Source organism: Mustela nigripes, chromosome 5 (genome assembly GCF_022355385.1).
Source record: "Mustela nigripes isolate SB6536 chromosome 5, MUSNIG.SB6536, whole genome shotgun sequence".
Classification (NCBI taxonomy): Eukaryota; Metazoa; Chordata; class Mammalia; order Carnivora; family Mustelidae; genus Mustela; species Mustela nigripes.
Window position 1 is genome coordinate 86988974 of NC_081561.1, and position 15963 is coordinate 87004936.

At 42.3% G+C, this 15963-nt stretch overlaps 1 protein-coding gene across 4 annotated transcripts in view; it reads right to left on the reverse strand.

Annotated features, from left to right (window-relative positions):
• NHSL1 (NHS like 1) overlaps positions 1-15963 on the reverse strand; it is a 229975-nt gene that overhangs the window by 122701 nt on the left and 91311 nt on the right. For 2 of the 4 annotated variants that reach the window (XM_059400816.1, XM_059400813.1), the window contains exon 1: positions 9357-10240. The exons of the other annotated variants lie outside the window; for them this stretch is intronic. In XM_059400816.1, coding sequence (XP_059256799.1) covers positions 9357-9549 — 193 coding nt within the window. In that variant the 5' untranslated portion in view covers positions 9550-10240. Of the gene's footprint in view, positions 1-9356; positions 10241-15963 lie in introns of those variants that run through there. 4 annotated transcript variants of the gene reach the window in all.

Consider the following 15963-nt stretch of genomic DNA (forward strand, 5'->3'; position numbering starts at 1 on the left):
GGGGGGGTGGGGTGCGACAGCACTGGCTGGGAACTCCAGCTAACAAATCCCCCCAGGGAGACCATCTCAGACACCTGATAGGCAAGCGCCCACCATGTACCATACATATTTAAATAGCCAAAATGTTATGCATCCAGCCGGGTGATGGGTTCTGGCAGGAACTAAGTAAATAATTACTGGCTTAATGTCTCTAATAACTAGTTAGTCATCAAATGTCAGCCATCAACTACAGAGAGCAATCTTGTGATGCCAAATTCAGGAGTACAGAAAAAAGAGGTTCACTAGGCTGAAGAGGGACAGACCCCAGAGACATCACTGCAACCAGCTTCTACCCCCCCGCCCAGCCTCATGGAAAGCTCTGTATATAGACAATATGCATGCTGATTATAGGTAAACTCTCCAATCACATTTATTAAGACAGTGATCCCCATCTTTCATCAGGAAGGTTAGAACTACAATGTGAAGACCACCCACATTTCATAAAGCTAGAAAACATACAACAATGCCTAAGAAAATCAGAGATGCTGTGTGACAATAACAAGTAACTATTAAATCCTATTCCCTGAATAAAGAAAGCCTCACGTGAAAATCTGTAGTTCCATAACTGCTTTTCCTCCTGTACCTGTATAATCACTTCCACCAGCACTTTGTCACTTCTCAGCACCCTACGGTGATCTGGCTCAAGTCCAAGTTCTGGTTCCTATGATCCAATCCATTCTGTGCCAAAACCAAGAAATACCTACTCACTATCTTGCAAAGTGTAAAACACTGGATAAGACAGACTAGATTTCAAAGAGCTTCAAATTCAGGTAAAGTAGGAAGCACATGCCCAAAGAGTCTCAACGCAGAGCATGTGCCCTTGAAACAGAAGATACTGGGTCCAAGACTCCAAGATGTTTTCAACATCCTTTCTCTTTCTGAAGATACACACTGGGTTCCCAGTGTCACCAAATCTAAGTTTCTCTGCTTAGTTTTCAGTTCTCCTGAATGACCCTTCCTTGCTATCAAACTATTATTTTTATTAAATACTTACAGTATCCAGACAACATGTACTAAACGAGTTCATTCATGTAATGTGTTATTAATAGGGTCTGGCCATGGCAAGCCATCATTAAACGTTAGCTGTTGGTAATACTTACGGGCAGCTGCACTGATTTAAAGATTTTTTTTTTTTTTAATTTGACAGAGAGATTACAAGTAGGCAGAGCAGTAGGCAGAGAAGAGGGAAGCAGGCTCCCCACTGAACAGAGAGCCCTATACGGGGCTAGATCCCAAGACCTTGGGATCATGACCTGAGCTGAAGGCAGAGACTTAACCCACTGAGCCACCCAGGCGCCCCAGCTGCACTGATTTAGACACAGCTTTCAATTTAGTATTTTAACCATTTCAGGATTTGACATAAAAACTGTGGTATATATTACTTGAAGAATTATGTAAAGGAAGTGGCAGCTTCCATTTGGGTTGTGTAGGTTATACAAGCACTTATTTCTACACTGAAATTCTACAGAGTAGTATAGTCTATACTAGGATACGAAATCTTTTGACTTGAGTATCAGTCATGAAGAGATTGCCAACCCCTTGGACAATACCATTAAATACAACCAGACTCAACTGGTAAGCTGACACAGTACCTATAAACATATAAACATTCATTTATTCAAGAAGTGAGCTGTACCTACTGCCCATCTCATTTTATCGAAATGATTGTTAGAATTTAAACAGATGATGTGAGTTGCTCCAGGCCACATTATTACAGAAGTAAAACATTCAGATTTCCTGACCTAATATTCCTTGTATCATTCATTCTCTCTTTCAACTAAAATTTATCCAATACCTACTATGTGCCAGACTTGGGGGAACATTGGTTACCAAAACATACAAGAAAAAAAAAAAGTCTCTCCTGTCTTAGAGGTTAAATTTTAGTTTTAGGAGACAGACAATACTGAAAATAAATACAACTGACCCCTAAGCACCAGCAGTTTGAACTGTGCAGGACCATTTATATGTGGATTCTTTTCAATAAGTACAGTACTATAAATATATTATCTCTTCCTTATGATTTTATTATTTTTTCTCTAGCTTACTTTACTATAAGAATACAGTATGTGATATAGATAATCTATAAAATATGTTAATCAATTCTTTGTGTTAGAGGTAAGGCTTCTGGTCAAAAGTAGGGGATGAGTAGCTAAGTTTTGGGGGAGTCAAAAGCTATATGGGATTTTTGACTGCACCGGGGTCTGCTCCCCTCAACCTTGTCTCATTTAAGGGCCAACTGTACATTAAGTATACAGTACCTCAGATGGTGGTAAGTGCTTTGGAGAAAAACAGAGATAGGAATAGAAAGGTCAGGATGAGGTCAGAGGTAACAAAGGGTCGCTCAGATGACTTTTGAGCAAAGAGCTGAAAGAGGAGAGGGAGGGAGCAGTGTGCATAGCTGGGACTCTGGGTGGAGGGGAAGGTCAAGTCACAGGGCATGTTCTAAACAGCAAGGGGCCTGGTATGACTTAGAGGACAGTGAGGGGAAGGCACAGGTGATGCAGCTGGAGAAGCCCACGGGGTAGGGCGACACATTTCGTTGTAAAGACTAGTTATCGAGCTACCTGAGAAGGAAAATCATTGAAGAGTTTAAAGCAGAGGAGTTGCATGACATGACTTACGCTTGATGTTTTGCAAGACCACTGAGCCTCCTCTGTCAAAATTAGCCTTACTTGGGGGTTGGCGGGAGGGTAGCCAGAGGCGGGGAGAGCAAGGGTGGACATGGGACCAGTGAAGACGACCTTAAGAGCACCCTGTTGCCTCGCCTTACCAGACATGGCGTCATCCCCTCTCATACCTCATCTCTGTTTCCTAACCAGCTTCCCTAATGGTCCAAACCTTCGTGATCAGACGTTTCCATGAAGCATTTGATCCACACACAGTGTGAGTGAGCAATAGGAAACAGCAGATGCCGCTAAAATTATGTTCCCACAAAGGGAACACTCTCTTTTGCCACCCTCAACAAGCTTCATGGTTGGGAGCACTTGTGAGGTGATGGAGACGTTCGTCAGTACATCGGACACAGAAAGCACACGGTGCTACTAGTACCCGACCCCGTCTGGCATGGTGGCCTCTGCAAACAGCACTATCAACAGGGTCCCACGTGAGTTATGGTGACCCAGTCGGCACCATTTATTGAGCACTTAGCCTGGGGAATAAAAAAGATAATAAGTAAGATTTGGTCTCTGTCCTAAAAGAGTTCACAGTCTAGCTGAAGACACAGACACATAAAATATAAATATCATCCAGCATATAATAAACATAATTACCAAGGTCTGTAGACAGTGGAGAAATAACATAGAGAAAGGAGTATCAGCTTTGCCCCTAAGGGATTAGGGAAGGCTTTACAGAACTCTAAAGAAAGTAGAGAACGTGGAGCAGAAGTCAGCAGGCAGAGGCGGGGACTGGGGCATGGTGACACAGGGCATAGGAGATGGCATGGTGAAAAAGCATTGCATCCATCTGCTACATGGGGAGTTAAAACAGGCAGGGAATGGGGAGGGGTCAGAGGTGCAGGGTCCATGCTACTTTAAGTGAGATAGGCTTCATTGTGTAGGCAATGGGGAGCAACACAAGACTGACCCAATTATATTTGCATTTGGGGAAGACTCAAGGATGGCTCAAAAGGAGACAAGGGTAAGTACAGGTTGTAAGAAAGAGTAGAAGACCTCTCAGAGGAAGGCCGAAACTATAGCTTGGATGGACAAGAAGGTACAGACAGAAGAGACCTGGAGGAGCTAAAACTGATAAGGCTGGAGTTAACGGAAGTATTTCAGAGGCAGTAGTGTCATAAAAAAGAAAAAAAAAAAGCCCTTTATTTGAAACCTTGATAGAAAATACTATGGTTAGGGGCGCCTGGGTGGCTCAGTGGGTTAAGCCGCTGCCTTCGGCTCAGGTCATGATCTCAGGGTCCTGGGATCGAGCCCCACATCGGGTTCTCTGCTCAGCAGGGAGCCTGCCTCCCCCTCTCTCTCTGCCTGCCTCTCTGCCTACTTGTGATCTATCGAATAAATAAAATCTTAAAAAAAAAAAAAAAAAAAAAGAAAATATTATGGTTAAACCAAAAACCCTTGAAATTACATAGAAATATGACACATTCTGAAATAACTGCAAGAGACTTATAAAAATTAACCCCAATTAATGTTCAGGGTCTTTTGAAATTATTTTAAAAAACAACTGTTTGAAAAGGACAATCTCAAAAAAGTTTTCAAAACTGAGCAAAGCCATCTCCATGAAGAATATAGATTATTAACTTCTAAATGAATGTTCTGACAGTAAGTTACTTCTTTTAACACTCTATTTCTAATAATCTAAATAAGTGTATAATTCTCAAAATAAATCCACAAACTTTTTAAGACAAGTAAGTAAAGGAAGGGTATTAGATAAAAACATCATTTCAATATAACTTCATCAATTTAATAACAAATAAGATCATTTTGCAATAAAACAAGGCAGCAAAACAACAGAGATTCCCATCTTCAAAAGAAAAAAATAAGCAAAGGTGAATAAAGGGCAGTTTCAATGAACCAGATAAAATATTAAGTGGCACTCACTGTGTGTCTCTTTCACAGAATGTCAGCTTCGGTAAAACATAAGAAGGAAAACATTACATTCACTGCACGAGAATATCTTCTCATTCCTTTTAGTAAGACTCCAAGATAAACTCCATTTAGCTCTTTTTCCAACGTACATGGTGACCCTCTGAATAAATATTACTTATTTATCTTGTTTTACTTTCAAATTCAGGGGGCTACTTTAGCAATAGTTGCCACTACTTTTCAGGTTTCTTTAATGCCATGAAGAAAATGCCCTTAAAACCCAACATTTTAAAGATTTTTATGATCAGAAATAAATCATAGCTATTTACATGGAAACAGGATCTCAACCTTGTAGCTTTTGGTCTTTTGTGCCATTTTTTCTGTTGTAATATCTGAAATCATTGCTAATCTAATTATGCACAAGGGTCCTGTTTTCTGCAATTGTTTTACTAGGGAGGACACTGGGATGAAATTACTTGAAATATAACCAACTCCATACTCAACAATTGATTATCTAGTGTATTGATTATTCATTATCCTTAATGCCCAGTAAAGCCATTTTCTGGTCATCTTTTGTATTTCCTGGGATGGAAAGGAACTGAAATTCAAAAGATTCAAATTTGGTAATGTTATTAGCATATCTGATAAAAGTCCTGAAGAAGAGAATGAAAGTAGTGTTTAAATCGAGGCTTTGCATGTCAATTACCCTCTCTGTGTGCTGACCTGCCAATACCAGGATCATCAATCATGCCTCTGCTCAGCTGAACAGAGCTGGAGATACAACAAAACATGCTTTGCTCAATGAGAGGCTACTCTATTATTATTCCACCTCTTTTGGTTTTATTTGACAAGAGAAGGGTAAGTGAGCAAGATGGGGGAGCACAGAATAAATACAAGTCATTAGTTTCCCTTGAGAACCTTCCACAGTGCTGGAAACAAAGCAGGAGCTCATTAAATGTTGTGCAAATCAATGCTAACAGCCAGAAGACCACGCAAAACATGAAAATGCTCAAGATAAAGTTTCTTTATCTGGACCTTCTCATCTAAGACATTCATTTTCCATTTTTCACAATTATTCTGCATGTTTCCCTATAATCCCCTTAGATGTCCTATCTGCTCCTCCACTTAAGTATGAACTCCATGACTTCCCAGGCTGTGTGCTATATTTCTTTGTGCACATAGTACTAAAAATTCCTTCAATAAATGCTCCCACAACTCCATGCGAAAAGCTATATACGGTCTCCCCTACAACTGACTTCTACTTTTTTATTACACAGGCATCCAATGAAACAGCTCATAATTCACTAAATTTATACTCAAGAAGATACTGATTCACATCCTTGATTTTTATAGTTAATTAAGTCAAAACATAATCTGCTATTTTAATGGGTCATATCCCACTAAGAACATAAGAACTGATAACCGCATTTACTTAATTCATTTTTATGTTCCTCAGTACAAATGCCAATAGTTCTGAAGTTCTAAAACTTGCCAGGTGCTGGAACAAAAGAAAATATGCAGGTGCTTACCTGTGATTGCTTTGGACATACCAGTATGTATCTTCTAGTTACTTTTTAGGCTCAGGAAAAGTAGTGTAAATGGAAAGACGCCTATTATAGCATCTAATCTTATAGGAACATTCTCCAAGGAATTTTCAAGCACTGTAGTTTTATCCTTAGTGTCCTGAATGTATGTGACAACATTAAAATGCAAGTCTATAGGTTTGTGTCTTGATAGATATCCATACAGGTAACTACTTAAAAACTTTACTGCGATGGTCCTAACAAGCAACCCAGCATGGAGATTCACTCTCAAAAAGAGCTTCTAAGAACTGTTTTATAAAATGAGCATGCACACAACACGGTACCCACAGGACAGTAAGGATTCAGTGGGCTGACTCTGCAAAGCTATGTGATGGGGATACGGTGGGCGGGGAGCACGCAAGCACTCTGGCCTCGCAGCACCTGCTAGATGGAAGGGAGAAAGGCATAAGGCTGCAGCCCCAGCAGCCAACTATCCCATGGGGGTGGGGAGGACACAGGACACAACCCTGAAGCAAGGCTGACTTGTTAAGCTACACTGACCTACCCCTCGTGCTCACTGCTTGGTGGTGGTGGTGGTGTGGGGGGGGGGGGGGGGGGGGGGGAGGCAGGATAACAAGTTTTTAGAAACCTGTGTAGATCAAAAAATGTTACTGTAAGATAGGGTAGTTGGGGAGCAGGGTGAAAGGAAAGTATGTGGTCTCGAATGTATGTGCTCTGGGCAAGCAGATCTAAAGTAAAAGATGCTAGGGCACCTGGGAGGCTCAGTGGGTTAAAGCCTCTACTTTCGGCTCAGGTCACGATCCTAAAGTCCTGGGATCGAGCCCCACGCTGGGCTCTCTGCTTCAGCGGGGAGCCTGCTTCCACCTCTCTCTCTGCCTGCCTCTCTGCCTTCTTGTGATCTCTCTCTCTGTCAAATAAATAAATAAATAAATAAATAAATAAATAAAAAAAACCTTAAAAGAAATAGTAAGTAAAAGATGCTATACAATTCCCATCAGACGGCTATATCTTCAATGCAAGTTTATTTGCCACCAAATCCTAACGTGCCCATTGGCATTCTTAGCACTGACTGATAATCCCTGCTAGACTTTTAACTTATTTGATACTTATTTTTTTTGTTAAGAAAAAAACTCCAATCTTGAGTAATTTTAGTGAAAGAATGATCCTCTTTTGATCTGGAAGTGTAAACAAATATCACTCCTGTATTTCTCCAAAGGGAAGAACTATTTGAAATAAAGATCAAGTGTCAAAGATCAATGCCCCTGGGACAGGATGTCAAGTTGGGAGCCAATTTTCTTTTGAAAGTCAAATGTAAAAATTTTGATCTACAGGCAGCTTTTAAAGGATTTTCCCCTAGCCGCCTATGACAAAAAATGGCAGTATTACCCATGGCCAATTATTTCTAAATATCATATAAATTTACACACTCTATTGTGCTTCCATGTCTCTTCACAGGGCTACTATATCCCCGATTACATTAAAGGATAAAGGGCACAGTCTTTTGTGTTGTTGCATAAACAAGTCCTCCCTCCTTTTACAAGTCACCCCTCTTCTCCACAACAACCTCATTATTCTTCACAAGTCAAGTGTATAATATTTGCTTCATTTCCCAGCTAAAACTAATACACGCATATTCACAGTTATCTTTCCCTTTAATGTTAATTTAGATGGAGCATCTATGATAGAAATCCTAAAGCCACGTGCTCACATGTCTAGAGTCTTTAACAGAAATCTGATGGCAGTTGATCTAAAACAAGTCATAAAAGAACAACCTTTGGCAAAGGCCAACGGAACCAAAACTACACCCTCTGATGACCACAGGACTACTGTATCCGCCCTGCAAACATTCTTGCCTCAAACATTACAACCCACCCATTAACCAAAACCGCAGCTTATTCCTGATTTAGAAGAGCAAATTTCGTGGACTTACTAAACCACACAACTCCAGCCAGAAAGCCTCTTCTCTGTGTGGCAATTATTCCACATTTGAACTAAAAACCTGCATCTTTAAGCTCAGTTATCAGTGGACTGCTGTTAAAGCCCCTTTCCTGACATAATAAACAACTGACATCTTCCGAGAACATTAACTAGTTCCTTCTGTGCCACAGTTTAATAGAGAAGACTTTTTAATATAGAAACTGTTTAACACTCTGTTTAACACACAGCATCCTCGAGGAAGAGTTGTGTTAAATTCTCAGTCCGCAGACCAAAAACACTGTACCATCGGCCCATATGCAACTTATTCTCTCAGGATTCGGATGTTCTGTTTCCCAAAAAATGGGAAAGAACAGGTCGCTGAAAGATTCCAGTGAGGTTTCTCTTGGCACGGGAAGAATGTGATAAACAGGGAAAACACAATCAGGAGGAATGTCTGGACTGGGTTCTTTTGTAATACTTAAATAGCGCTCCCCTACCGGGCTTTGCCACAGCACCAAAGGGGGAAACCATCTTAGAACTCTACAGTAAACATTCTAAAAGGGAGAACTCAGAAATTCTAAATACAAAATAGGGGTGTGTTAAGAAATACTGAAATATTTCCCTCTCTCCCACCAGGACTGATATTTTTCTTCATCCCAAGGAAGGCAAAATATGCTAACCCCAAGCAAAGAGGCCAACACTGGTCTGAAAAGGAACTTGAAAGAAATCCAAAAAACTCCTTTTGGCCACAGTATCAAGGGCAAGCCCTTCATGTGTTCCCTTTCCTTGATGTCATTCTAATAACCTGTTTAATTCAAGTGTCTGTGTCCTTCGTCAGTCTTCTTAAAGAAAGACACAAGAAGACTATTCATGATTCCCAAAGTTTTCTCAGTGCATTGTTTCGGTAAAGAGCTCCGTGTCCCAACTTCAAGTTGTAAGAGAAGAAGACTCCCGTGAGGGTGGCTTACTGTTGAACTTTTCACAAGTCACCTGAGTGTGAGGATCTGCTGAGGGGAAGGGGTGCTGAGGACCACTAACAGCTATCTTATCCTTCTTAGGACACAACCTCAAGCTGAATCTAGTTGGAAGAGCACTTTGATTTTAGACATGTAAACAAATGGACGATGCCGAATTCCAATAGAAAAACAAACAAAACTCCTCTAAGGGGGCAAAAAACCCCCCAAAAAACAAACAAACAAACAAACAAACAAAACAAACCCCAAAAAACCATGAAGGGAAATCAGTGAAAGAAAATGAATGCTACATTGCAAACCTGCAAGAATGTTTAAATTAAAAAAAAAAAAAAAAATCAAGTCACCTTTTCTGGGCTGGGTTCTGTAATTCCAGTTTTCATCATCTGCTTCCACCTGCTGCCCACAAACCGAGAGCTCTCCATCACTGCGAAACAGCCTCTTTGTCTGCCTGGACAAGGAGGAGAAATTGATCCAACTCACAGCACGTGAGAGAGACCCTGAATTTGACTTGAGTCTGAAAGAGCCTTCCTTTTTCATCTTCTTTCACACCACCATCGACTAGAGATAAAGCACAGCCCAGCAAAAAAAAAGAAGCTCGGCTTCACTATCGTTCCATGTCCTTCCAAGGAACCTGCTCCTTCCCACTTAAATTCAGACAATGTTGAGAGTCAGGCACGGCATTATGCAGGAAGACTGCTTCTAGGTCACCCAGTTACAAAGAAAAGGAAAATGAGGAGTTAGGAAACAAAACAAACAAACAAAAATAATCCTAGCCACACTGTGGCCCTTGGTTTGGTATAAGTTTAAAAACGCAGCAGGGTGTTCGTTTCAGGAACGTTTGTCAGGACTCGGAGAAGAACAAAACCAAGGCACGCCGACTCTTTGGTGTGTGCCCAGCATCCCCTCCTGCGATCCTGCTCCCGTCCCGAGCATCCTCCCCCACGCGGGCAGGGAGCCGCGAGAGCAGCCCTCCGCGGCCGACGGACGGACGGAAGAACTCCTCACTCAGGCTGGAGAAAGAGGTTCGGCGTCAACCCGGGCGCCCCGTGTGAACTTCACCCACCCAGGTGACCCGGGGGAGATCAACGCGTTCGGCTCCCTTGTCGCCGCTCGGCATAGAATCATGACGCGCCCACCTGCCCTCTCTGCGGTCCGTGAACCGCTCAGGATCCACGGGACTCCACAAACAATAAACCGGGCTGCGTGGCTGTCGCCGGGATTACCCGGTACGCGCTCGGGGGAAAGGCGATAGGCTCTCCCCACAGCGAAGGCTCCTCATTGGACACAGAAAACCCCGCCTCCTCCCCACGGGCAACACTTCAGCCCGCAGCTCCAACTTCTGAACTCCTGCAAAGCTGGGCTAAATGCAAGTCTGCGCAGAGTACAGACTTCTGGGAATTAAAAAAAAAAAAAAAAAAAGAACTTGATTATTAATCGTCAGACCGCACCTCTGAAGGTAGAATTTTGATAAGGAAGTTTAAAAGAGCGTGTAGTTTTATAAACATCGAGCATTCCTCCACTGATCGAGGGATGTCATCAGCTGAGAAAATGTATTTCCGAAGAGAATTAAACTGACTCGGTTATTCCTTCATTCCCAGCTTTCAGCGAAGGTGAAATGCAGCTGTTCATGTACCTGCTGTTGCCTCTCCGGTCTCCCGCCAGCAGCCGGGGTGTGGGATGGGGTGGAGGACCCTCTTCTGCCTCCCGCTGGCAGCCCCTACAGATCATTCCTCTACAGTTTGGAAGGATCTTCATATCATGGAGAACCATCATCTGACAGCTATGTTAGCAGCAATTAGCTGCAGGCTCCTGAGACTCCTAAAACCATGAATCATGACATGCAAAATATTTAGAGCCATATGCTGGAATGCACTGGGTGCAGCATTTCACCCAAGGCCACATAATCCCATGGTCCTGTGGGCGTTAAAAGTCCCCTTACCTTTCCATCACACAGACTTGGGTCAGGCATCCCCTCCCCAAAGCGTTATTCAGAGTAAGACTAATAAGCAACGAGTAGAGAACTGGGTCCAACTCACTTTACTCAGCACTGAGCAAATGTTTCAAAACTAACCCAGTGCAACAGAAAATAAACGCTGATTAAAAATGATAAAACAGAAATTGTGATGCCACCAACTTTGGCTTTCTTTTTCAACATCCCTCTAGCTATTTGGGGTCTTTTCTGGTTCCACATAAATTTTAGGATTATTTGTTCCATTTCTCTGAAAAAAATTGATGGTATTTTGGTAAGGATTGAAACAAGATGAGATTGGGAGGGAGACAAACCATAAGAGACTCTTAATCTCACAAAACAAACTGAGGGTTGCTGGGAGGTGGGGGGTAGGGACAGGGTGGTTGGGTTATGGACCCTGGGGAGGGTATGTGCTATGGCGAGTGCTGTGAAATGTGTAAGCCTCATGATTCACAGACCTGTACCCCTGGGGCAAATAATACATTATATGTTAATAAAAATAATTTTGAAAAAATTATAAAAGAGTGATTTTGCATCATACATCCAGCACCGTTCACCGATATTTTAAGAAAAGGGCTCTAAAAGCATATGAGGACTGAGACCTTTTTAGAAGAAAAACAGAATTGCTGCAAAACATTCCTCAGATGGGACACCTCACACTACCATGGAAACCGTGACACTGAACAGCCATCAAGAACTAAGGGCAAAGCTAAAGGCATCTAGGGGAAACAGAGATTCAGTTGAAAGCTAAAAGGGTCCTCAAGAGCTCATGTAGTTTAAACCCCTCAATTCACAGATGAGGAAATTCAGGCCCAGACATGGCATATGAAATACCCAGTACACTCAGAAGATTCAGGAATGGGACCAGGTCATATCAGATCCCACCGGATTCAAAGTTTTGCTACTTACTGGGGCTGCCAGCTACATCAGCAAGCACTCTGAGCTATTAAACTGGAATGATATCTCTATTTTGATCAATTCCATAAAGGCAAAAATAATATCATTATGCAGAGCACCAGTGCCTGTAATAGTTCGAACATCAAATAATCTTCCTTTTTTTTTCAAATACTCTTTCTGAGTCAAAGACAATTTTGAGAATCTTAAAATACTCAGATTTTAAATTTTAAAAAATTTTAAAAATTTTTTAAAAGACCATGGTGCCAGAAAAATATAAAAAATATAAAAACATCCTGAATGCTGCCTTCTATTTCAGAGGTACGTGGAACCCCTAAAATCCACATATGCATTCTCTAAGGATCTATGGACCTCCCTGAAAAAAAAAAAAAAAAAAAAAACATTGTGTTTCCTCCCTAATGTCTCCATCCTACAGCTAGATTTTAAATTTAGGAATACCTAAGCTCTGAAATAAACCTTGAACTGTTCCTTACATTCAGGGAGTACTGTTGGATGCTTTTCTAACCCACCCTCCTTGAAGTGTGTGCACCTGTAGACACAATAGCAGGGACGAATAGGTGTCATTAGTAACCAGTGTGTTTCCCGCCGGTCCTTCCTGTCCTTCCACACATCTGAGAACAAGCCCATGAGAGGGGGCTGGAGGAACACCCACTGCCAAGCAGCCAAGAAGGCCAACTGGTCCATTCAGGGACTCGACTCCAGATTCTTGTTCATTTATGTTAATTAAAAAAAAAGAAAAAGACTCTCCTTCAAAGTAAATGCACACGTATGCTGGACTTCCAACTTAATGTATTTCCCATTATTCACAAGACCTGTGGATATGTCTGTACAATAATGAATTCTCTACTGACCAGCTCTTCTACATTTCTATCATACTGGCGCTTGATGATGAACATCTTGCTTTATGTAAAAGAAGGTCAAATAAATTAACTACCTTTACAACTGCGCCGGAGTTCCCCCATAGCCAAAAGAGAACATAACATTTAAATGTAACAGTTTGGGGCGCCTGGGTAGTTCAGTGGGTTAAAGCCTCTGCCTTCGGCTCTGGTCATGATCCCAGGGTCCTGGGATCAAGCTGTACGGGCTTTCTGTTCAGCGCGGAGCCTGCTTCCTCCTCTCTCTCTGCCTGCCTCTCTGCCTACTTGTGATCTCTATCTGTCAAATAAATAAATAAAATCTTTAAAAAAAAAAAAAGTAACAGCTTAAAACAAAACAGTAAATTAAAGTTTTAATTAGCTTTCACTATCTACGTTAGGTATGTACTCCCATTCGCTTAGGAAATCTTAAGTAGGCTGCTTGAAAAGCTATTACATTCATTCAATCCATATTTATTTAGCAACTACAATGAGCCACATATTTTAACCATCCAGATCCCAGAGCCACACAAATCTACAGCTCCCAGGGGCCAGGCTCAAGGCTACTCAGTGCCCGGCACTCCATGGAGATCACTGCTGATCTTCACAGTAACCCTGCTGTGCAATATCCCTGGGAGAGTCTATCTGGTTTCTTCCAGTGCCATCATCAGTGTAATAAAACATCTTAATTTTACACTTTTCCCTGTGATAATCTACAAGAGAATACACTCTGGTCAGACTTTTGAACCAGACCTGCTGCACAGATTTTTGTCTGCATCCCTTACTGTGCGGTGGTTTTTTTCATCTCCCCCCTCACTGTCAGGCTGTCAAACTGAAACTTGTGCTGTCGTCGCAGGTGCCAATAGCTGCTCCCTGCCTACCGCTTCACCACTGCCAGGCTCCAGGCTTCAAGGAATCAGATAAATCATCTTGCTTCAATTATGTGTTTAGGGGGAGTTGATAAGCCCCCACAGAACCAAATATACAGCTTTAGTACAAGGGCTCTGCCACAGCTGCCTGTTGGCCGGCACCCTCGCCCTGGGACTGGCCAGGTGAGCGTCCCACAGTTGAAATGGTGGGAGCAACCTCTGGGCTAACACCCCCAAGCGGGACTAAACCAGGTTTATGACTCATTACCTCTTTCGTGATAAGTTCTTAACACTTGAGGGTGGTGAGAAATTTAGCCATCGTTAATGACAAAAGGACAAGAAATTATATTATTTTAGGAATGACTTATGTCCAACACTAAAGAAAAGTTAATGATAAAAACTGGGAGGCACCAGAATATATTCCTAAAGGAAGTTCTGGGATCATCATGTTAGTTGGGTACTCCTAAATCAAATATCCATTAGTTTAAAAAGATTTATTTGTGTTTCTAGCAAGAGCCAAATGGATAGATCAAATACATTTGGAAAGTCCTTGCCAAAAGAAACAAGATTTCCTATTTCAATATATACTGACATCCTTAAAAAGGACTTCTGCTCAAATAGAAGTCTTCGATTTAATAAAAACTGTTTAACGTGACAAGACATCATTGGATCAGACAGACCCCTCAACCCACCCGGGCGTGTAATTGCCCCATTTGCCATCTGTGGAAAACGCCAGCCAAGAGTAGGAACTAATTTCAAGTGCCATCAGTTTTTTGGCCTCAAAAGCCACCAACGAGCACTGCAGCTTTTCATTTCTGTGTGTGCCTTTCCTGCCCTGCCCCTCACCCTTCAAACCTGGAAGAAGGATGGAGAGAGGCAGAACCCTGCCCTGAGAAATGAGTCGAGAACAGTGTGGGCTGGTGGAGCTGGTGAGGTGGGCTAGTTTGGCTGGAAGTGGGGTGCACCCATAGAAGGCCTAGAACAGAGACGAAGGTGCCACAGCAGTGAGAGGAGCCGCTCTCAACTGGGTCGTGTTGCAAAGCAGCCCTGCCCAGGCAGGAGCAGTGAAGTGTGCACACTATCAGGTTACCACATGAATCACCCAGACAACCCACAGGGACCTTTAGTGTCTGGGACAGGGAACGGTAGGTTTTCCAACTGTCGGCTCTTGTAAATAATTTAAGAGTAGATTGATATGCAAACTTTCTATGAGGTAGTTTGTACACACTAATAGTGAAAGCTGATCTCAATATCTAGAAGTCAACAATGTGAGCCAGACATTTATAATGAGAAAACAAAACAAAACCAACAAAACAAAACACATATTACACCCACGGCCACTGCAGCCAACTCCCATAGAACACTAAATCCTCCTTGTCATCTCCTCCCAAGCCCTAAGGAATTAAACTGATTTACTCAAGAAAGAGGTCATGGAAGACAAAACGCTGTCAATTACCCATTCAGAGACAATTCAGGGTTCCCTCACCAACCACTGCTTGCTTCAATATTTAAAAGAGAAAAGCACTGCCTTTTCATTAAGCCGTAGCTTTAAAAGAGAGAAGACGTTCCCTTCAGGGAAACAAACATGTTGTTCCCCTCAAATGGAAAGAGTAGATGCAAACATCTATAATTATAGATCATCCCAAGCCTGAATCCCACCTTTCAACGTCTTCCTATCTGAAAGGGACTCCTGAAATGATCTGACACTCGAAGACTTTGCCACATTGTTCCCGCGGGATCACTTGATAGGGGAGCAGTAGGTCAGCACATTACTGCTCTCGGCCCCCGGGGCGGGGTACGCAGCAAGGGAATAAAGGCTGTCCCTGGGACAGAAGCCATCACTGACTGATGGGTGCCATGGAATGTCAGAAGCGGGGTGAGCAGTTGATTACCCAGAGCCGAACTCCTTCCCAACCCTAACCAAGAAAATGTCCTCATCCAAGGGGTTTGGCTAAAAAGGTCCCTTAAGAGTGAACACTAACTTTGAGACTCTTCTCATGTAAGAACAAGGATGAACTTGCTCTGAGACAGAACTAAAATTCCAAATTAAAAAAAAAAAGTTTTAAAATCATGATCTTCTTTGTACTTCCTATGCCTCTCCTATGGCCTCTTCAGTAATCTAATAATTATTGGATCTAGTAATTATTATTATGTTTACTACTTACTCAACCATTTCTTCACAAACTTTGTCATGTACATAAATCACGGGAGATTTTATTAAAATGTAGAGTCTGGGGCGCCTGGGTGGCTCAGTGGGTTAAGCCGCTGCCTTCGGCTCAGGTCATGATCTCGGGGTCCTGGGATCGAGTCCCGCATCGGGCTCTCTGCTCAGCAGGGAGCCTGC